The sequence below is a fragment of the Prosopis cineraria genome, unplaced genomic scaffold (genome assembly GCF_029017545.1).
Source record: "Prosopis cineraria cultivar Desert tree isolate PC_DT_omini unplaced genomic scaffold, ASM2901754v1 PC6, whole genome shotgun sequence".
NCBI classification, from domain to species: domain Eukaryota; kingdom Viridiplantae; phylum Streptophyta; class Magnoliopsida; order Fabales; family Fabaceae; genus Prosopis; species Prosopis cineraria.
The window spans coordinates 5,133,884-5,156,305 of NW_026555337.1; the positions used below are offsets into that span (position 1 = coordinate 5,133,884).

At 34.0% G+C, this 22,422-nt stretch overlaps 3 protein-coding genes and 1 pseudogene across 6 annotated transcripts; 3 read left to right on the forward strand and 1 right to left on the reverse strand.

The window, feature by feature from the left end:
* The first annotated feature begins 5,337 nt into the window (after positions 1-5,337).
* LOC129313427 (uncharacterized) lies at positions 5,338-8,731 on the forward strand. 3 transcript variants are annotated; one of them, XM_054956511.1, is made up of 4 exons: positions 5,338-6,336; positions 7,006-7,536; positions 7,633-7,792; positions 8,312-8,731. In XM_054956511.1, exons 1-3 carry the CDS (start codon positions 5,494-5,496, stop codon positions 7,741-7,743), a joined length of 1,485 nt encoding a protein of 494 aa, XP_054812486.1. In that variant the 5' UTR covers positions 5,338-5,493; the 3' UTR covers positions 7,744-7,792; positions 8,312-8,731. The 3 variants fall into 3 exon arrangements, 1 of the variants encoding a protein (XP_054812486.1); XR_008593940.1 differs by having other exon boundaries at positions 5,339-6,336; positions 7,633-7,838; XR_008593941.1 differs by having other exon boundaries at positions 5,339-6,336; positions 7,633-7,831.
* A 98-nt stretch (positions 8,732-8,829) lies between these two features.
* LOC129313428 (uncharacterized) lies at positions 8,830-12,450 on the forward strand. Of its 2 annotated transcripts, XR_008593942.1 has the most exons (4): positions 8,830-10,657; positions 10,779-11,309; positions 11,447-11,748; positions 11,839-12,450. XR_008593942.1 is itself a non-coding variant. In XM_054956513.1 (3 exons), exons 1-3 carry the CDS (start codon positions 9,887-9,889, stop codon positions 11,555-11,557), a joined length of 1,413 nt encoding a protein of 470 aa, XP_054812488.1. In that variant the 5' UTR covers positions 8,830-9,886; the 3' UTR covers positions 11,558-11,826. The 2 variants fall into 2 exon arrangements, 1 of the variants encoding a protein (XP_054812488.1); XM_054956513.1 differs by lacking the exon at positions 11,839-12,450 and having other exon boundaries at positions 11,447-11,826.
* Positions 12,451-16,866: 4,416 nt separating this feature from the next.
* On the forward strand, positions 16,867-17,873 carry LOC129314668 (cysteine-rich repeat secretory protein 38-like; annotated as a pseudogene).
* Positions 17,874-20,281: 2,408 nt separating this feature from the next.
* LOC129313229 (vegetative cell wall protein gp1) lies at positions 20,282-20,758 on the reverse strand. The gene has a single exon (XM_054956194.1). It carries the CDS (start codon positions 20,756-20,758, stop codon positions 20,282-20,284), a length of 477 nt encoding a protein of 158 aa, XP_054812169.1.
* Between the last annotated feature and the right edge of the window lie 1,664 nt (positions 20,759-22,422).

Here is a 22,422-nt window from a genome sequence, read left to right on the forward strand (position 1 = left end):
TATTTTTTATTTATTAAGGGTAATAAAATTTTATTTAAAGACATATTAATTTTGTTTAGTCAGTTTAGGATAATCGTTCTCACGAATGTATGATATGGGATGCTTAATACCTTTCTCATGCACAGCCAACTCCTAAACCCTATTTTGATTATGATAGACCATTTTATTATTTTAAAAAAGGGTTTTTAAAATTATTTTTTTAAAATTTAGATGGTAACTCCTATATTCATAGATTTTTCTTTTTAGAGAGATCATGATCTGAGCACAACAATGGTTTTAAATTTATGATTTTTATGAAAAGAGAAATTTAAATAAAAATAATTTATTAATTGCAAACAAAATAATTTTTTAAAATTTGGGTTGGTGTGTTTTAATTTACAAAGATAATTTAACTTCATTTTCTTACTCCCATTTTAAATTTTGAAAAATATTTTCATTATTTTATACTAATTTTAGAAACCATGTTTTTTTAAAATAATATATTTTCTCTTATTTTGAAAATTCATTTTAACAACATAGAAAAGTAATTTTAAAATCTTTTCTATAAATGACTCTATGTGCCTACGGAGACTTATTGTCACTCATGGACATACAATTGGTCTTAATTCCTACTAAATTTTTATTTTTATCTTGCAATATGAAATCTTAATTATTTACTACATATTTCATCTTAATATTTTTCTCATTTATATATATATATTGAAAATTTATTCAATGTGCCGATGGAGACTTTTATCACTCATGGCAAAATGGCATGATAAAAAATCTTAATCATTATATCTACAGAGTCTTATTAACTCACACGGTAATGCTATTGTCATAAATGTTTGCAAAGATTTTTAAAATCTTACGTGACAAAAGGATCTAACCATCTAAGTATGGTTATAATTTAAATATGTTAATTTAATTAATTAATAATTTAAAAAATATTTATTATAGTATTATTTACAATATTCATTTATTTATAAATTAATAATCGCGACATTTGTAAGGACTTATTATCCTACACAATGAGGCGATTAAGATGAATATCTACGGAGATTCTTTAAATCTCTCATGATATCATTTAAATGATTTTAATTGATTATATTTGGGAAGAGATAAAAATGAAATTGTTAATTTGAATAATGGACTATTGAAACCCATGTTTAATACATAGGATTGATTCTCACACTTACAAAATCTTATTGATTTACATGGCATGAGATCATTTTAAATGTCTATGAAGATTTTTAAAATCTCACACAATAAACTCTAAAAATTGAGATTTGTGTTCATGCTCAAGAATCATTCATTTAAATATAAAATTTATAGAAGCATTGAATAGAGACCAGACTGTTTTTTTTCTTTTGACTTGGCCATGTGATCTTAGATATTTGGCTTGATGCTTCAGTGATATTCAAAAGGAAGAAAAGTAAATAAATGAAGCAGCAAAATTCTTCTGTTAAGAAGACAATCAATAAATCACGTGAGTGGCCATTGTATAATTCCTTAATAGTACTAATTTTTCTCCAAAAATGATTAAAATCAAATTGATGCCTCATCTTTATCAGCAAAATAATATCAGAAAACTAGCTTAGTCCACACATTCTTTCACGCTAAAAATGCATCTAAAATCTAACTTACAATCATAGGAAATTTCTCATTGCTTGAGACACAAAAAATATGCTCACAACCAAATCAAGCTAATTGGTATAGCAAAGAGAGTTATAACTTAGAGATTGTGTTTTTTTCTTTAAATGTGTCCAGAATGGATAATATATTTAAAGTTTGAAAGAAATATTGATTTCAGCAACCTCACTTGAACTACATAGAGGACAACAATCAACAACCATACTAATTACATATTTTGGCAGTCAAGAATAGCAATATCAAAGAGACACCAAATATTAATAATCTAAACTCATCATAGTAACACATAAGTACTCAAGAGATCTTTAATGATGAATATCCAAGATACCTAAACTATAGAACAAGCAGATTAGAAACTTTGAATGCTTAAGTCCAAATCATTATTGCTTTTTTCAATACACGCCCATGAACACATACAATCTATCAACATATAGAGCAATATAAACCCAATACCCTTATTAAAGAAATCAACCTACAATAAGCAATTTTGATAAACATCAAAGGCAGTAGTTTCAATCCTTTAATTCATATCTTCATTCAAATATGAATAAACAAGTTCATATATCATAACCTAATTCCTAACCATCAAATTCATGACTGAAAAAAAATCTCTTGAACCATAAAAGGATTATTTTTCAATTCAGCCTACCTACAACTAAATTTTGTGCATTCAAAAACTAATCAATTTTTTTACAAAGTAGTGCAAGAAGTTAAACTTGAAATCAGAACCCAAATTTAAAGCATGAAAGTTAATCTCAAATATGTTACCAAGATGGATGTCACTTTCACTTTCAACCTTAGTCTGATCAGTTCTCCCTTTTCCACTTCTTCAGTCTTGTTCTCTATGTGCCTCTTACAATCTTTCCATTCCCTTTCCTAAAACTCAATTACTCTTTCTAAACTCAGTCTCTACTCTAAGAAATCTCTCTCGCGCTCTCAAAGCTCAAACCATCCCCCCGAACTTTACCTTGCTCTCTACTCTTATAGAAGATGAATAACATACCTGAACTATCAATTCTATGAAATCTGACCTAATTTAGCCTTCTCCTTCATCACGCGACGTTAGATTTCATCACCAACAGTGCCCATCTTCTTTAATGTCATCTTCAAACCTTCCTGTTACTGCCAAATCTCCCTGTCTAATCTCAAAATTAAATGAAGGGAAGGGCTTACTGGGGCCTGCGTGTGAGGCTATAGGCATTTGTGTGTTGCGTTCTAACCTATGAGATGTGACCATGGAGAGTTGTGGAAGTGAGTCACCTCTACTCCTCTTCTCCACGCGTGGATTGGCGTCTCTCATTGTTGAATGACTGAAGGTTAAACACTTTTAATGTTTTAACCTTTCATTTTTTTATTTTTTATTTTTTATTATAACTCTTTTTTTTTTTGCTTTTGTTTTAATGATATTTATGATTTTATGTCATATTTTCAATTTGAAAGAGGAATACTTAGAATAAAGGATCTTATCTCAAATTTAATTTTTTTTAAATTTTTAAATTTAGAAAAAAAATTTATTTTTTAGATTAGTTTTAACTACCCTTTTTAAATTTTGATTTTTTTTAAAAATATTATCTAGAATAGAAGATCTTGTCTTAATCCTAGATTTTCTTGCTTCTTAAAATTTAAAAGAAAATATTTTTTTCAAACTAATTGCTTTAACTAACCAAAAGAAATAAAATCCTAGCTAGCAGAAGATTATATAGGCTAACATAAAGTTAATTCCTATTTAATCATTATTTTTTTCATTTTATCTATATTATTAAAATTTTATTTTTGGGTTAAATTTACTATTGTTATTGTTATATTTAAAAATGCCCATGTAAAATACAGTATTCACAGTTGCCTCTTTTCACTTATTTCTTATGTAAGTATATGAAAAAATGTGATTTTTGAATTCTTACATAATTGACAAGTAAGGATAGAACATGTATTTTGGTCAACTACACAATACTTATAAAATTATCTGATTTCCCCTGACACAAATGAAAACATAATAAAATGATACAAATGAATATGGTGGAACGTGAGCCTACAAACATAGTGAAATAATTTTTGATTTTTGTAATGTATCAATGTAATGAGGTGATGTGATGCAAATTGAGATGAGCAAATGAAAGAAAGAAAGATATTGTAAACAATTGACAATAATCCAAATAAAATATATGCTGACTAAACGTCTTTCTTCATTTGCTTTTTAAGTGAGAATTTTATGAGATGATATTTTCATTTTATAAACGAATGAAGAAGGAAACATGTATTTTGTTTGGAAGGCAGGACTTTTAAGCAACTATATGATAAAACTAAAACCTAATTCCCTTGATTGATGGGCGTTTGCCTTTATAGGGGCTAGAACAATTAGGAGATGCCTACATACATAGGGCTTTTGGTGCATGTCTTTACAAGGTTCAAGCGACTAGGAAGTGCTAACTTATGTAGTGCTTTTGGTGGGTAGCTTTCTTTATAGGACTTCGAGTGATTAAGAAGTTCTTATCCATTTAGGACTCTCAAGAGGTGCTTGTCTTTACAAAGCTTTGAGTGGTTAGGAAGTGCCTACCTAAGTATAGCTTTTGGTGGATACCTGTCTTTACGGGCTTCGAGTGGCTAAGAAGTGCCTACCCATGGAGGGCTTTCGGTAGGTGCCCGTCTTTCGCAGGGCATTGAACAGCTAGGGAGTACCCACCCAGGTAGGGTTTTTGATGGATGTCTACTTTTGCAGGGCTTTGAGCGATTAGGGAGTGCTTACCCACGTAAGGCTTTTTGGTGGATGCTTGTTTTTGCAAGACTTTGAACGATTAGGGAGTGCTTACCCATGTAAGACTTTTCGATGGGTGCCTAATTTTATAGGACTTTGAACAACTAAGAAGTGCCTACCTATGTATATTCAAATGAATTTGGATTTGCATTTAATCCACATTCGTAGATTTTTATATATTCAAATGAAAAATTTAATTTAAATCTAAACTCTCATGCATACAAACATAGTCTAAGGCTTTGTTTGAATGGAGGAAAAAGCAAAAAAATAAGGAAGAAAATTTTTAAAGATAATAATATTTTAACTATTTTTAAGAGTTTTTTCATATTAGTTTTTCCTTCTCCCTGTATTTCTTCTCATTTAAACGAAGACAAGGGTTCTGTTGGATAATAATTCATTTATCGGCACCAAAATGTACAGATGTGGGCTTTTTTTCTTGCACACATATATAGGCCCTTTTGATTTTGTAGCTCAAAGGGCTTTGGTATGTCCTTGACAAGTTGACGTTGTCCATCATCTGCGCCTTCAATATCGCGCGCATAACTTACGGGGGAGAAATAAAAGTCGCACAAAACATAACGTGCTGCGTTGTCTGAGCAAAGTAAGCGCGCACGTAGCGTTTCAGGCTTTCAGCGCAGGTGACAACAACGTAAACTAAGTTAAGTAGTTAACAGAACAGGCCCCATTTTTTTGCAACTTGCTATGCTAAGCTTCGCGGTTGCCCAATTGGAGTTACTCTGTCTCTTTGTACAGCAAACATAATTTAAGAACTTGGTTACTTTGCTAGTGAATTAATAATATAAAATAATCAACTTACATTTCGTTTGTGTATTTTTTTTTTTTTTGGTAAACAGAGAGATAAACAAAGAGAATAACTAACAAAACAAGGACTCCTCAACTCAATTAGCAGACTTTTGTAATTACGCAGACAATACAACGGTACGGCACGACCAACAAAATGAAGAAGAAATTAAACCGACGGCGACCACTCTGGCCTTGTTGTTAAAGGACATGGATATTTTATTCGGATATTATTACATCGTTTTATCGACCAAAACGAGAACACAAACAACGAAAGTTTCTTTGTCTGTAGTGTAGTCTCTTCGCCGATGTTCCAACGAAAGAAAAAAGAAGCCACCTTGCCACTCTCCACCGCCATCCCCAACCTTGCGAGGAGGATTCCATTAGCCACGATGTCCTCCAACTTCCTCAGAACTCCGAACATGCTCCCTCTCAACTTCAGATCCTTCCTCTTGATCCTTTCCCTCCTTCTCAACCTCTACCTTCTTCTCTACCGCCGGCACTCCTTTGCCCCTCCCCCAATTCTAATCTCACGCGCCACCGCCTCCCCGACCACGCGCTGCCACCTCGTCTTCGCGATCGCTTCATCGTCTGTGTCTTGGCCTAAAAGGAGATCTTATGTTCGCCTCTGGTATTCCCCCAATTCCACTCGAGCATTTGCTTTCCTGGACGCTCCCGTCGCCAATGAGTCCTCTATTTTACCCGATATGCCGCCCGTGGTGGTCTCCGCTGACACCTCCAAGTTCCCATATACCTTCAAAAGAGGGCTTCGATCGGCGATTCGCGTTGCGCGCGTGGTTAAGGAAGTGGTTGATCGGAATGAGCCGGATGTGAGGTGGTATGTGTTTGGTGATGATGACACTGTGTTTTTTGTGGACAATTTGGTGAAAAGCCTGTCAAAATACGATCATGATAGGTGGTTCTATATAGGGTCCAATTCAGAGAGCTACGAACAGAATGTAAAGAACTCCTTTGAGATGGCATTTGGTGGGGGCGGTTTCGCCATTAGCCATTCTCTTGCCAAGGTCTTAGCTAGGGTTTTGGACTCGTGTTTGAAGAGGTATGCGCATTTATATGGAAGCGATGCGAGGATCTATTCTTGTGTGTCAGAGCTCGGCGTTGGGTTAACTCACGAATTTGGGTTCCATCAGGTGAAAATTGATTTCTTTCTTTCACTCGCTATCATTTGTGTGTTACTGCTCTTCTTCCCATGTTCAAAACTCACGTTGGTACTCCACTCATGACTTTAGAATTATCACATTAGGAAAATGCCAAAAGTTGCTTATTCACAGAGTGTAATTACAATATATACAAGTTGAGATAAAGTAACCAACTAAACTAAACTGCAACTAACGGCTGACTAGTTACTGTAAAACTAAAATCTAACTGTGCAACAAAGCTTAGAAAAGTATTTCTAAGTTCTATTTTATCCCCTGCTAAAAATTACTTAGTTACTCCGAAGTCTATCGAATATTTAGTCCTTAGATGATTGTTTAGTATCATTTCCTTACCGTTGAAGGGACGAAATTGGAACAAAATTTAAAATGTCGTCGATGGAGCCAATTTCTGATGGATTACCTCTGGAGGACCAAAAAGGGACTTTACATATAAGTAGTCAGGCATTGGCCGGTACAAATTGATATGGGTTGTTTCTCTCTTCCTTAGAGTTGTTCTTTGGTTAACTATGAAATTCCATTCAATTATTATTTCTGTTATTTGTGTTGAAGGTCCTCCATAGCTTCACTACACTACATTCACTACAAGTCATGCAGATTAACTGATGAACTTTATGGCTGTCTAAACATTCACTTCTATACCAGGTAGACTTGAGGGGGAATTTGTTAGGGCTGTTGGCAGCACATCCATTATCTCCTTTATTGTCACTTCATCACTTGGATATAGTGGAGCCGCTCTTTCCTAGTATGAACAATACACAAGCTTTGGAGCACCTTTTTACAGCTGCAAATGTTGATCCTCAGAGGATCTTGCAACAAGCTGTCTGCTATGACCGATCAAACTCGTTGACTTTCTCAGTTTCATGGGGATTTGCGATCCAGGTTTTTCTTGGCAATGAATTTCTCCCAGATCTTCTTTCAGTGCAGAGAACCTTTACACCATGGAATAGGGGTAAAATCACTGATGCTCATTTTATCTTTAACCTGAGAGACTATCCAAAGGATCCATGTAGAAGACCTTCTGTATTTTTCCTGCAAAGTGTTACAACTACTAGAAATGGCATTTGGACCAACTACACTAGACACGTTGTTGGCCACTGTTTTGAATCAAACCCTACAAAGCAGCTGAAACAGATAGGAGTTTTTGCAAGGAAGCTAGAGCTTGATATTGAACAGGTAATGCTAAAGTAATTCTCGAAGTTACCCTGTCTGCATTCTAATTCTGATTATTTGGGTTACTGTTTTTACTTGCCATTTTGTGTTTTGTTACAGATGAAGGCCCCTCGTCGACAGTGCTGTAATGTCTTGCCAAATTCTGGGGAAACAATGATCATTCATATTAGACAGTGTGGAATCAACGAACTGATCTCCATGAGATACTAGCATTCTTTTTGGGAGTTGCCATGCTCAGCCTCCAGATATTTTGTGACCTGTGAGTCTGGAGGCGTCTGATCATCTTGAAGTTAAACTGGTACAAGGTTGATGCTTGTTCGTAAATTTACCTTGGAAAAAAAGTTGTTGCTTGTGGAAATTGCATAATTAAATATAAAATTCAATACATGATAAATATCTTTTTGAGTAGATTATCCTGATCTCCCCTCAGATTTGACTAAATTACATCTTAGAAGTTTAGAAAATTACCCACAGAATCTTACCGAGCAATTTTTTTGGGTCTGAAGTATTTCTTTTCACAATATGTGACTGTGATTTTATTCTTAATATATGGTAGGTCAGTAAATCTTTAACATAAGACTAGACACTTAATTTTTTTCTCTCGTGAGGTAATTTTGTGTGAAAATTACATTGAGTTGACAAAAAATAAATTGAAAGGGAGCCTAGTGTTGTTTATAAGACAATAGGTGTTGCGAGTAATTCAGTAAAATCTCAGGAAAAGTTAGTATATGGTGAAGCTTACATTTTTTGATGTCCATTTTCCTTGTCCTCGTTACAGAAGAAGACCATTTACTTGAAGACGAAGACCTGATTATGGTGAAAGACCTTCTGCCCTAACAAAGTAATAAACCTCTTGCAACTTGCTACAGCTACCTGGCCTGTTTGCTGCTTGGCTCATTTCAATATACTTTCCAAATGCTTTATTTAGCTACAATTCTTTAGTTTACAGTATACTTTTCTCACCTGTTTTGGTGCTTGAAACTTGTGAAGAAGCTACATGTAGTTTGGAGTGTTACGTGTTAAGCCAGTCGATCGAGGATCATTTTTAGATTTTTTTTTTTTTTTACGGGAAATTGATTTTATTGAGGACTATGTACGGAAGTTGGCTATACGGCTGTATGCAAACTTGTGATTAGTCTGTGAAGAAAGTGTATCATGCATGACCTTAAATTAAGCAAAGAATAAGTTTTAACGCTTTTATTCAGTTCAGCAGTTCAGCAGTTCAGCATTGTTTCCATTGTGGCCATTCAAGAGAAATGGTTTTTCCACACCTTGTCTTTTAATTCTGAGAGCAGTTAAAGAAACGTGCCAGTCGGTGGCGTGAAAATAACGTTTACTCGTTATATAAAGTTGGCTTGTTGGATCTCTCAATTTGATCTAGATCTTGATAATTATGAAGTCGGTTTAGCGTTACTCACAGGCTAAAAAATGGTTAGCGTTACTTGGCAGTACACGTTTATTTGGATCCGTATCCATGTGTCACGACATCTCCAACTCAGTAAGAAGCATCCTCAGGCAACTTCGTTAGAGATCAAAACCGAAGCAGGGGAAGCTTGAGTCTCTTTCACTTTGCGTGCTGTGGCGGACATGCCCAAAAAAGTGCTAAGCCTAACACACACCTCTTGACAAGCTATTTGCACGAGAATGATTCTCGCTCAGAATTGAGGAGCTAAAACCCTCTCGCACATGACGGTGGATTAAGCAGTAACTTCCTATCTAACTCCCCCAAATTCATCTACAGCTTGGCATGCAACGTGTTTGATGAAATCAAATCAAGCAAAAGTGGGTCCCGTCTCAACTTTTTCTCCCTTCTAAGCTGTTGTTGAAATTACTTTAAAAAGATCATATCTTTCTCCATCTCCTTCGTCAAGTGCGGCATCGGCGGCCGAAAGATCTGAGGAGACACTTGCACACAGATGATTGAACTAGCCATTCTGAATTTGGTCGTGGTGGTCACGATATTTATCATCCAATGGGGAAATTGTGAAGTTTCAACTGACCAGGCGAATTGAATATTTCTATCTTTCTTTCTTTCTTTCTTTCGTCATTTTCAAAAGCATTGACCTTTGCTTGACAGGTGGCCGTCCTCCTCTGTTTTCTCATCACCCGTACCCATTTTAGTTCCTGTTGCGTCTAATGAACCTCACATCGATTCTGATTCATGAGGGCGTGGGAAGTGACCTAACCTATGTATACACATGGAGAAGTAACTGACTTAGAACGTCAAAGTTAACTGCTCTCTTACGCCGTGTATCCCGGCGGCAATTCCTATAATTATAAAGCTCAAACGCGTCTGAACTCTTTCTCACACAGCACAATCAATCGGCTCTGCACATCCAATTTCCTTGAGAATATGCATCATCTGAAAAACCCCACCAAAACCCAGTCTTTGGTTAGCTTCATTTTGGTCTGCTCTTCATTAGGGGTCGTTTATCTTCTCGTGTCATTGCTGGCTGTCCGTACTTCTACTTCTATGGTTGTACATGTGCATTCTTCCTCACAAGATGTGGCTGCGCAGACGTCACTTGATCATATTGTGTTTGGAATTGCTTCAAGCATGAAATCATGGCCTAAGCGGAAGGAGTATCTGAAGCTCTGGTGGAGACCCAATCAGATGAGGGGATGTGTATTTGTGGAAAGCCTTTCAGCTGAAGACCGGGCTAACAATGCTAGCTCTTCTCTTCCTCCTCTCCGCGTTTCAGAGGACACTTCAAGATTTCGTTACACCTTCCGAGGTGGATCCCGGTCGGCAATCCGTGTGGCACGCGTTGTTGCGGAGACTGTTGCTCTGAATCATTCTGATGTACGATGGTATGTGTTTGGGGATGATGACACAGTTTTCTTTCCGGACAATTTGTTGAAGACTCTCGCCAAATATGATCACGAACTTTGGTACTATATCGGCGCGCACTCAGAGATTTACGAGCAGAACCGATTCTTTGGCTTTGGAATGGCTTTCGGTGGAGCAGGTTTCGCCATAAGTTCGTCTCTCGCAAAGGTTTTGGCTAAGGTTTTTGATTCATGCATAGAAAGGTATCCTCATTTGTATGGAAGTGATAGTAGGGTGTACTCTTGCCTGACTGAGCTCGGCGTTGGATTAACCCATGAACCTGGTTTTCACCAGGTAACATTTACAATTGTATACCTGTTTCTCAAACTATGAGAAATTAGTTTCCTCTCCCGGCCCCCCTTTTTTTCCTATCGTCCTCTCTGATTCCCCTGTTTTGTGACTGAGATTATAACAGGTTGATTTGCACGGAGATATGTTTGGTCTATTGGCTGCACACCCTGTGACGCCCTTGTTATCCCTCCATCACATGGATTATACAGACCCTATCTTTCCTAACATGACAAGAACACAAGCTCTAAGACGTTTGTTGGAGGCTGCTGATGTGGATTCGCAGAGGATGCTGCAACAAACAGTTTGTTATGACAGGTGGTTTTCATGGACAATATCGGTGTCATGGGGTTATGCTGTTCAGGTTTTCCCGAGCCATATGTTCTTGCCGGATGCTCTGACCGTGCAACAAACATTCAGGCAGTGGAGGAAGGGAAATGCTTTTGCAGGAGCTTTCACTTTTAACAAAAAAGACCCTCACCCCGACCCATGCAGAAGACCCACCATTTTTTACCTGGATAGTTTGTCTTCAGGGGAGGATGTGATCATAAGTAATTATACTAAACATTACCAAAACTGCTCTTACGATTCTGCTTCGCCGAGGAAACTGGAAGCCATCAAAGTGGTTACAAATAAGCTAGACCTTAACATAAAACAGGTATAGCATCATGCAGTACTAGTTTTTCTTCAAAACATAATTAGTTCATTGTACCCTTCAGTATTAACTCCCCCTGGGGTATCAGGAGGATGAACAGGTGATAGTGGCTCTGATTTATCGTCTTCTTTTGTATTCAGTTGCAGGCTCCGAGAAGGCAGTGCTGCGATGTGTTGCCCTCTACCGCTCGTGACTTGATGGAAATTGCAATAAGAGATTGCAAAGAGGAAGAATTGATTTACATGCATTGATGAAAGTACAGTATAAAGCATTTTTGATATGAACGGCAAAAAGAAATATTTGAAGGACATGATTAGATGTACAAGGGAATGCCCGCATATGGTTGCAGAATCATCATCAGTCCAGAATTCCGATAGATGCTAGGAGATTTACTAGCTTACTCAACTTTTGATGCACTAATAGCACACCAGGCAATATACAAGTGAAAGTTTTACTTTTTGATTTGCATTCTTTTTTGTCAAAGGTGATTAATAATCAATTCAATAACGGATTTATAGTCTGCTTGCTTCAGCTAAAAGCATTCAAGAACTTAATAACTCAGCAGCAGCAGGCACCCTTGCCTTAGACCTCGTCTCATGATTCGTAAGATTCCACGAACTCTATCATATTATATCCTAGTTTGAAATCATGAGCACTTGGGCAGAATCATAACCTAATGTCGGCAGATTGAATCATGGGTCCGTAAAGGTTTTTGTCGGCAGTTTTGAGGCCGTAACAAGCGTTCAGCTGTTGGCTTCATAGTTAGTCATCAGTTCTTACTGTTGAATGTTGACCGTCAATGTTGAGATCTGGACGGTGCGGATGAGTGATGAGCTCATGATGACTATTACTGTGATGCGGATCGAATCAATATTGATGTAGCTTTTGTCGATCTGGAAATGGTACTCTGCGACCGGTTAAATTGAATATGATGTCCTAGTGCTCAAATTCCCTAAACATAAGGAGATGCTGCTAGTTCATTACAATTCTAGCAGCTTGAGGGCCAAAATGTGTCTTTGATTGCATATTCTAAAACCAGATCGAGATATGCAAGTTTGTTGCTTCTTCTATAATTTATTGTTCTCTTGATTGTCTCAACCATTCCACATTTATCTTGTGTCAGCAAATCAAAGGTGGTTCAACCCTATACTCTTTCCGTTTTAATTATCATGTGAATCAAGGCTAATAACTAAACTGGTTGTCAACAATTAGTTGTCTCAGCAGCAACACCACTTCCTTTACTTGGAAGGGGTCCTGGGTAACCGGGTTTAAATACAATGTTGGTACTGTTGTGTGCGTGCGTATATTTTTCTTTCCAATGGGGAAAGACTATGTTAGGAGTAAAATTTTTTAAAAACTAAGTGGTTAAAATTTTTCCCTCATTTAATACTAATATTTAATCATTGTTGACAACAACAAACTTTTTCTAAAAGTAATTATAATATTCTCACAAAGACATTATGCTAATGAGTATACTAAATGCTCCTTAAAAAAAGTTGTAAAATGCCTCATGTACTGAAATATGGGATTTCATATGTGTGTCACTGTGTGTGTATATATAAGGGGCAGAAACAATGGACTGCCTAAGTAATTCCTATAGAAGCCGTGATACTTGCATCCTGCTCAGGGACATTTCGCAGTGCAGAAGATGGTTTAGGAACCTGGTCAAAGCCTGGCGTCATCTGCTAACATATCAACTGCTCTGTTAACATCTCGTCTAATATGCTTAACCTGTGCGTTCCAGTCTCCTCAAAGAGACTGTCTAACCTCCGAGATAAGATTATAATCCATGTGCTCAAGATTTGGTTCAGACAAAACACACTTCGATGTTGTGCTTGGTAAAAAAAAGAAAAGTAGGAAAAACAAAGTGAGAAATAAAAGTGGGGGAAACTAACATTTGTTAATGAGAGAAAAATGAGAGAGAAAATTGAAAAGAAAATAATACATGAAACCCACATGTTTTTTCTCCAATTTTTCTCCCTAAATATAATAATTTTTCTCCCCTTTCATTTTTCTTGCCCAAGCCAAGTACTATAGATTATGAAAATTACATGCCTTCATTTTTTATTGGCTCTCTCTCTCTCTCTCTCACACACATATTTTTTTATAGGGAGTCAAGCACAGCATAAAAAGTTGGGAAAATTATGCTTAAATCCATATAAGAAAATTTATTATTAAGAGATTATATGAAATTTACGAAATATTCAAGTCATAAATCTTGTACATTTAGAACTTAGTAAAGGACATTTATAATTAGGCAATGAATATTTATAAATTTAATATTTATTAAATTTTATTTTAATAAATTAGCATAAAAGAACATGCCACATTATCAAAAAATGATATAATTAATAGATCAATAATAGAGGGAGATTTTTGCTCATTTAAAAAATGATTTAAGAAAAAAAATATTTTACTTATTAGTATGAAGTGTTTAACACTTCTAAAAAGAAAGTACAAAAAAAATGCTTTTAACTCAAAATGATCTTTCCTACCAAACCTTTAGCCCCTATTTTGGTCCCTCGTTGGAAACAGCAAATGAGGGAGTGTATTAGGTATGCTTCTTTCATTAAATCATTGTTTCTAACATAACCTATAGGATCGGTAATTTAGAAAGGCTGAATTTATTCGAATAGAACTTAAAATATCCTACATTTTGTAAAAAATCTATATAATCAAGCCTGGCCTTATCACTTTCAGGCTTCAAGCTTATTTGGATTGACTTTAATATTTTAAACTTTTTAAAAATATTTTTTATTTTTTGAATCAATTTTAATTTTTAAATAACTCTGTCAAGTATAAAATATTATTTTAATTTTAAAAAAATAAAATAAAAAATAGTAACTTATTAACTTTATACTTAAATAAATCTGTTACTGTTTTGTTGTATTATGTGTAATTTATTTATAAATATTTACTTTATTTGTAAATTAATATCTTATTTTTTCAAATACTACTCTTATCAAGGTCATATATAAATATTTTATATAGTTTAATTAAATTATATTATTTTAATTAAGATCAAGTTGACTTTAATTTAATTATGATTAGACCACTAATTTAAAATTATTACCTCAATCAGTTCAAAACTTTCAATAATTTTTGGATAAAGTGTACTTTTTTTAAGAATATGAGAATGATATTCACCATTAATTTAACTAAAATAATTTATTTAATTATGAATAAAATAATATTTTTGTAATTTTTTTAATATTATTTAACGCCTATATAGAAGGGGTATTTACTCCCATTTATTTTTAATTTTTAACTAAGTTTAGTTTGGAAGATAACCAAATAATTATTTAAATATATTATTCTATTTATTATATTTATTTAATAGTGGAGCCGAGAATTTGTACATGCCTAAATTTTATTTTTAAATTATTTTAATTCAATTTTTTTACTTTAAATTTATTATCTTATTTTATAAAAATATAAAATATAATTTTTTTGAATATTCAAATGATGTACTCAAAGCTTAAAAAAATGAGTGGGTCTTAAAATATAAAAATTAATATTAAAATATAATTAAAATATTATTTTGAGATATTTTATTGATTAAAATAATAAAAATATGAAAATATAAATATTTTTAATTTTTTAGAAAATAACTATAGTAAAGCACACAAATAAATACATATAGTATTTTAGTATAAAATAATACAAAACTTAAAAAATTAATTAATATTTATTATATTATATATATATTAAAAATATTATTTTTTATTAGGGTATTTAGGGCTTGCTCCAAATTTTGTTGAGTTTATTCGAGTTGATATGAATAAGCTTGAATATTAAAAAAATATTTTTTAAATTTGGCCTTAAATTTTTTTAAGATGATCAAGTTAGTCTGTCTAACTTAATTTAAATTACCAGCTTTAATAACATGATAATAAAAATATGTTTCATGTGTTGTGGGGCCCTTAGGTGTAATGGGATGGTAAAAAATCACACCTTCGTTAAAAGATATTTTTGTCATATTGCTCGATATTTTCACGCTTTTACCATTTTTAAATTGCACCTAACATAATTTTTGTTCAAAAATTACACCTAACATAATTATTTTCATTTCCTTTAATTTCTTCCATTTCCAAGAGCATTGTGAAAGAAGACCTTGGACAGCATAGGAGGAAGGCCTAGTCGGGCTCTATGGGCTTAACTTGTGCTCTCTGATGACATTTCATCCTTGAGTGCGCATGCAAGCAGCTAAGTTATGTCCCCTGTGGCTGCAACGAAGCATCTATCTAGTGGTATTTTTATTTAATTATTTTATTCTTTTAATTAGAGAGGCGGACACTAATGGCTTAATATTAGAGGTGGGATCGAACCCGTAAACGCCCTTGCATGAATGTACAGAATTCTCTGACTGATAAGGTATATCATATGCTTAATCCCCGAGAATAATGAAACCAAGATTTTTGGAGGTTATGTACAATGTTAAGAAAACCAAATTGATTATTGAACAGGCACAACAAGTATTGGTTCATGGTTTAATAGTTGGACCATAATCCATGGTTCAACTGCTCTAAATTAATATATTTTAAATAATATAGCTTAAAATAAAAACAAATAATGATATATAATAAAAATGAACATTTAAATTTCATTCAAAATAATATAAAATAAAAAAGGCAATATCCATCAATATTTCATCATTTTAATCCAAATTTTAGATGTTTATTTCATAATTTATAATTTTAAAATGTATACATATTTCTTGCATATTTGTTCTTTTTTTCATTTATTAATGCTTATTAGGTATAAATATGTGTAAATTGTAGTTTATAAATGTGAGTTGAGATTTTAAAAAAAACATAATAGGACCGGTTCAACCAATCTACCTATCGGTTCTGTTTGTTTCGACTGATTTTTTATCGATTCTCTGACTAGGTGGTTCTTAACTATAGCCTGGCTGAACTTGTGAATAGTTAAACTAGCCAGTCAGGTCGGGTTCTTGTAACACCGGCGATGCAAGTTGGGGATGCGTTAATTTGTGATATACAAAGATTCTGAAGATTTGTTTTAGGACTCAGATTTAGATGCGATGGACTTAACTCCACCGATAAAAATACATACATACAAGCCCAAAGCCCAACATATTCAATATCATAAAAAAAAAATAACCATAATAACCAGACAAATTCAAAGAAATGGAAATTTTCTTGGGCACGACCAAACATTCATATCCAAGAAAACCTAACAAGCTCACTATTTAAATCTTCACACAAATGACTCGTACATGCGTCGCAAACTTTAATTTGAAAGTTAAACACAAAATACACATAAGCTGGGTCTCGCATCTTTTAAAATTACATATTATATATAAAAGTAATAGGGTGGCATACTTTTGTAATGAACAGGTAATGGGCTGCTTGATCAGACAGACACTTATAGAGAACGCCAGCGAATTAAATAATCCAGGAGACCAAGCACGCAGCCAATTACTTTTGACATTGCCTTGTAAAACTGGCCAGGTAAACGAGCCTCAGCATGCTCTGTAAAACATGTCAACTTGCTTAACTCGTCTTCCTCCGAAGACAAAACCAGAGATTTCCACTATAAATAAGCTCTTCATCAACATAATTATCATCTCTCAGCACTCGATCAAAAGCTCATCATCACCTCTTAATTCCAATATGTCTTGTTCTTCAAAGCTCTCCTCCACCGTCCTCCTCCTAACCTGGGCTGTCTTTCTCCGAACATCTCTCGGAACCGACCCTCTTTCCTATGTCTGCTCAAACCCTCAAAACTTCACCGCCAACACGCCTTTCGATTCCAACTTGAAAACGCTCATTACGATTCTTACTTACAAAACCCCTCTCACTGGTTTCGGTCTCGCATCCATTGGCCAATGCAAGAACCAGCAAGCCTACGGCCTCTCTCTTTGCCGTGGGGATGTCTCTCCCCTAGACTGCAAAACTTGTATCTCCCAAGCAACCGCCGGACTCCTCAAACGATGTTCCTACAACAAGGGTGCCATAATCTGGTACGACAACTGCTTGTTCAAGTATTCGGACCAAGATTTTTTTGGCCGCATTGATAACGCAAACAAGTTGTACTTGTTGAACGTGCAAAACGTAAGTGATCCTGACGCTTTCAACTACAAGACGAAGGAGTTGTTGAGCCGACTTGCTGAGGAAGCTCATGCGAACCCTAAGATGTATGCAGCGGGACAGGCAAACCTTGAAGAATCGAAGAACATGACAGTGTATGGGTTGACTCAGTGCACCAGGGACCTTTCTAGCGAGGATTGCAAGAAGTGCCTTGATGATGCAATCAGTGAACTTCCCAATTGTTGTGATGGGAAACAAGGTGGCAGAGTTGCAGGCGGAAGCTGCAACGTGCGATATGAGACTTACCCTTTCTTCAAAGTGTAGAACTTCGTGTCGGGTGGGTCGAAGATTAGCAGGGTTACTATCAACATTATTGTTGTGACGCTAGGCTTCGATCTTCGTCAGCAGTGTATACTCATGAACATTGATTCCCGTGTGGATGTTATCGAATAAAGTTTGCTCATTTATTTGATTTGAAGAATAAAATGTCGATGTAACTTAATTTTGTTGGTTATTGTTATTTGCAAATATTCATAGGCACGTTTTATTCTTCAAATCAAATAAATGAGCAAACTCTGCTCCAAGAATGCAGAGCCAAAATATGGTACAAAATGAATAAGCAAAAGGGTAATGGCCTCCTAATTTTGGTAGGGCCATGATCTGGGCCTCACTGTCGTCGGCCTGGGGGTGAGTTTTGGACCCAGTCCGGTATGTTGAATTTTTTAAAAAAATCGATTATATATCAAATCGATTAACTTGTCTAGCAACATGATATACCAGAATATACCCTCCAGAAGTAGTATGCTCAACTACTTACTTCAGTCGCATTTATAAATTACATTTTAAAAAATTTATTTTATTTTATTTATAAATCATGATATATCTTTTTATATAATATTTAAAAAATATTTTTAAAATTATTTTTTATAAAAAATAATATAATATTATTTTTTAAATTTATTACATTGATGTTAATGAAATTGATATGAATAATATATATAAAAGATTAGAGGAGTAACCAAGTTCAGTGACAGCGATGGGATCCGAATCATTTCACTGCCATGCGTGTCTAATAATTACTAATAATGACGCAGAAGACAGCAGCTATATATATGGTTTGCTATTATTATTATCAGTATTATCAATGGTTATTATTCCTCCGTCTCAATTTGTCTCAATTTATATGACATTTTTAATATTTTATATATCAATAAAATTTATTAAATATAATTTATAATTTTATTTTTTTAAAATAAAAATATAAATTTTTAAAATTGGCTTTTATTAATACTTATGCATAAAAGAATAGTAAGAAGATAAAAATATAATGAAAAAAGTAATATTGAAAAGGTTAAAGTATATTTTTAATTTTTTAATTTTATATAAAATTTTAATTTGATCATTTAATTAAAAAATATTTTTTTCTGTCCTCTAACAATTTGTGCCATTCATTGTTATTAGGAGAAAATTAAACTTAATCTATTAACATTTTAAAATATTTTATTAATATTTAAAAATTTAATATATAAATTTAATGTGATGAAATTAATAATATTAAAGTTAAATGATAAATAAGAGGTCAAAATAAAATCCTATATGAAGATGGAGGATTAAAAATATATTTTAATTTATTACAAAAGTATTATTAATAAAATTTTATTTTTGTCAGGAGGCAGTACTAATTGTTAATTACTGTAATTGATAATAAATAGCGGGACCCTTGTGACACCTTGCAGAATAGCTGATTCCTCCACGGTCAAACAGCAATGAAAAATTTCTTGACCCGCTTTGCAATGGGAGTATTTTGTAATTATCAGTACTGCTTGAGTATCCAGAAATACCCCGCTACATCGTCAATACAGGGTTCAATGGAAATGGAATACCAGAGATGCTTGGTAATAAACATGGATCTAAGTATTTAACGATTATTAACAGAATAGTTTTCCAAATCAAATATTCCTGTGCAAATCTTGGATTCCAAGGAGTAAGGGGACCATGGCCAGCATTTTTTGTTTTTTGTTTTTTTGTTTTTTGTTGGTTAATATATCATATCGGATATGGCTTTTTTTTTTTGGCAAAATACTCTTTTTTATTTTCAAAAGATACAACTTTTTTTTCTCTTTTGTTTCCAATATTCTTCAGCTTGTCTTTTGTACTTTTTTTTTTTTTCCCTGACTCTTACGATCCCTTTTCATTCATAAGTTCAGTAAATTATTATTAAAGCTTTTTTTTTATACACAAGGAAAATTTAAACCTTAATTTAATAATAGTTAATTTCAGAGATGTGATCCCCTTTAGATGAAAAGGTGCGGCATGGATTGCCTGATTAGAAAGAAAGAAAGCTATAACCACTTGAAACAAAATTGCTGCCTCTGATGGAAGCCAAAGACTAACGAACAACTATAATTTATTAAAAGCAGAGAATGGCGGATAAAAAAAAAAAACAAAACTGCACAGTGCCGATCCATTAGATCAGATTCCCTTGCCCATACATTGCAAAAGAAAAACTTCATGAATTTTAATTCACTTCCACCAAAATTGTTAAATTCATAATTATAAAATTATCGAATTGATTAACACTGATCACGAAAAGAATTGAACAAGAAAGTAGAGGCAGTAAATTGAGCAATTACCGGAGGTCGTGGCCAACCGAGACAGCAAAGATTCCTCACTCTCGCTATTCATTAATCAAAGTCAGAAAAAAAAAAAACAAAAGGAAAAAGAAAATGCACATCGATCGCTGGTTGAACAGAACAGGAATCAATAATCTAACCAAGACAGCATATGAATGTTTGCTCTGATCGTAAAAACCGCATAGAACAAATAAATGCCAATTAATCAACGGCAAAGCTCTTGAATCGAACAAAACTAATTTCCCAGCAAGAAAGCTCAAGCGCCCTTGCTCAATTTCGCAAAATGCAGCTAGGCATGAGCAGGACCCTTGACTATTTGCATCGAGCTGGTCGGGTTCAAAGGAGGAGCCGCTGCGCTCGGAGACGAAGGCGACGGCGGAGGCGGCGACTGCAATAAAGGCGCTGGAGGTGGAGTGGGGTTAGAGTCAGGCGGAGGCGGACTAGGATCCGTAATCGGTGCCGGTGGCGCAGGTGGGCTTGGATTCATCATCGGTGCCGACGGAGGAGGCGGGCTAGGGTTCGAATAAGGCGGAATCGGACTCGGAGGGGTGGGAGGAGCGGGGGTAAAGCCAAAGTTGGGAGTGGGAGAGGCAAAATTGGGGGCGGGGAAGGTGGTGGCAGGGGGAGAAAAGCAGGAATCGCCGGAGCACTTGACATTTTTGAGGTGGGCACGGCGAAGAAGGCCAAATCCCAAAACAAGACCGAGAACGACGAGGACGGTGACAATGAAGATGAAGATCTTGGTTGCCTTACCCACGTAACACATAATAACTGTACTGTCTGAAAAGGCAGGCGGTGGGGAAGGGGGGAGGGTTGTGAATGAGAAAGATTGGTTAGCAGTACCTGGCAGAGCTGCTAGGCGTACGCCGGTTAAGGATCAGGAGAGAAGATGACTGTGGTGATGGGTCTTGCTTGCTCTTTTTCGTCTTTTTCCCATGGCGTTCTGGGGAGAAGAGAAGAGGGAGGGAAGGAGAGAAGGCGATAACAAGTGCTAGTAAGTACAAACAGAACCGTATCAAGAGAGGACGAGTGGTAGTTTTGGCTGGCTAGTAAGGGATTGGGTGGAGTTATTGGGAGCACGTGAAGGCCAATTCCACGTGAACTTGTACTTATGGGTTGGTTTCCCAAATCAGGCGGCTTTTCTGCATTCCATTCCCTGCATCTCTTTATTTGAGAGGTAACAAAAGTTTAGATGGGTTCTGGTTTATAAATTGATAACGAATAAAACATGTCTTCATGCTTGAAAGATGTCTGTAGAGATATTTATACATTATTTACCAGATCTTCATGTTGTTAACGAATTTTGATTATACCATTTTATAGTTTATAGGTCAAATGTTTATTCATTAGGCCAATACTTGTTGGTTCACTGATTTTTACACCAACACCATAAAAGGCTCCCTCGTGAGCCAGAACACAGCTCCTTATTATTAGATAGTTTTTATAATTTTTTTCAATTATATTTATATATCCCTGCTTTGTTTATTAATTTTGTGGAAAAAATATGTATTGAAATTTCATTTGTTATTATTGAAACGCTGTTATAAGATACTCCCTTCATCTTTATATATAAATATTTTTAACTGAATTATGAAACTAATAAAAATTAATTATCTAATTAAAAATACAGTAATATTTTAATTTTGTCGCTAATTATTGTAAATAAAAAATAAATATTTTTTTTCAAAATAAATTAATGAGAATACTTATATTTTTTTAATTTAATAAGGGTATAGTCTTCCATTCATTAAAAAATATGTCAACAATTTCTTATATTTAAAGACAAAAAAATTTTAAAAAACCTCTTATATAAAGAGACAGATGAAGTACTTCTCTTATCTCAAATTAAAAAACAATTTTAAAAAAATTAACGTTTTAAAATATAAAATATTTTAATAAAAATAAAATTCTACTAATCATATCTTTTAATATTATCTTTCCTATATATTATCTTCCCTTTACATTTTTTTTGAGTGAAATAATAAATAAAAGATATTTTAAAAAAATTATATTTTTATTTTAAAAAATAAATATGTAAAGTGTCTTTAATAAATTTTATTAATATATATAATTTTATTTAAAATATTTTATAAATTAATATAAAAAATAATTAATAAAAATATAATTGAAAAGATATAAAAATTTAAAAAAAATTAAAATATCACCTAACTTTTATATTTTTATTGAAAAGTGTTAAGTAATTATTATTAGAACCGCTCTATATTATGGTCTTGTCCCTCAACACGTACTTCATGATATTGATACCTGTGTGGCTGTGTCTAATCCATGTCTCAATTAAAATTGTAAGATATTTTTAATTATATTTTATATATTAATAAAAATAATTATTTTTTTTACTTTCATTAAAAAAATGACAGGTTTTTTCTTGTCTAAAAAGTACTAAGTACTATGTTATATTTTTTATAAAAA

Excerpts from the sequence above, each read along its gene's own strand:
- LOC129313427 (XM_054956511.1), top strand. The coding sequence starts at position 5,494 with ATGTTCCAACGAAAGAAAAAAGAAGCCACCTTGCCACTCTCCACCGCC. Across the intron at positions 6,337-7,005 it reads ACGAATTTGGGTTCCATCAG|GTAGACTTGAGGGGGAATTT; the intron begins GTGAAAATTGAT and ends CTTCTATACCAG. Across the intron at positions 7,537-7,632 it reads TAGAGCTTGATATTGAACAG|ATGAAGGCCCCTCGTCGACA; the intron begins GTAATGCTAAAG and ends GTTTTGTTACAG.
- LOC129313428 (XM_054956513.1), top strand. The coding sequence starts at position 9,887 with ATGCATCATCTGAAAAACCCCACCAAAACCCAGTCTTTGGTTAGCTTC. Across the intron at positions 10,658-10,778 it reads ATGAACCTGGTTTTCACCAG|GTTGATTTGCACGGAGATAT; the intron begins GTAACATTTACA and ends AGATTATAACAG. Across the intron at positions 11,310-11,446 it reads TAGACCTTAACATAAAACAG|TTGCAGGCTCCGAGAAGGCA; the intron begins GTATAGCATCAT and ends TTTTGTATTCAG.
- LOC129313229 (XM_054956194.1), bottom strand. The coding sequence starts at position 20,758 with ATGTGTTACGTGGGTAAGGCAACCAAGATCTTCATCTTCATTGTCACC.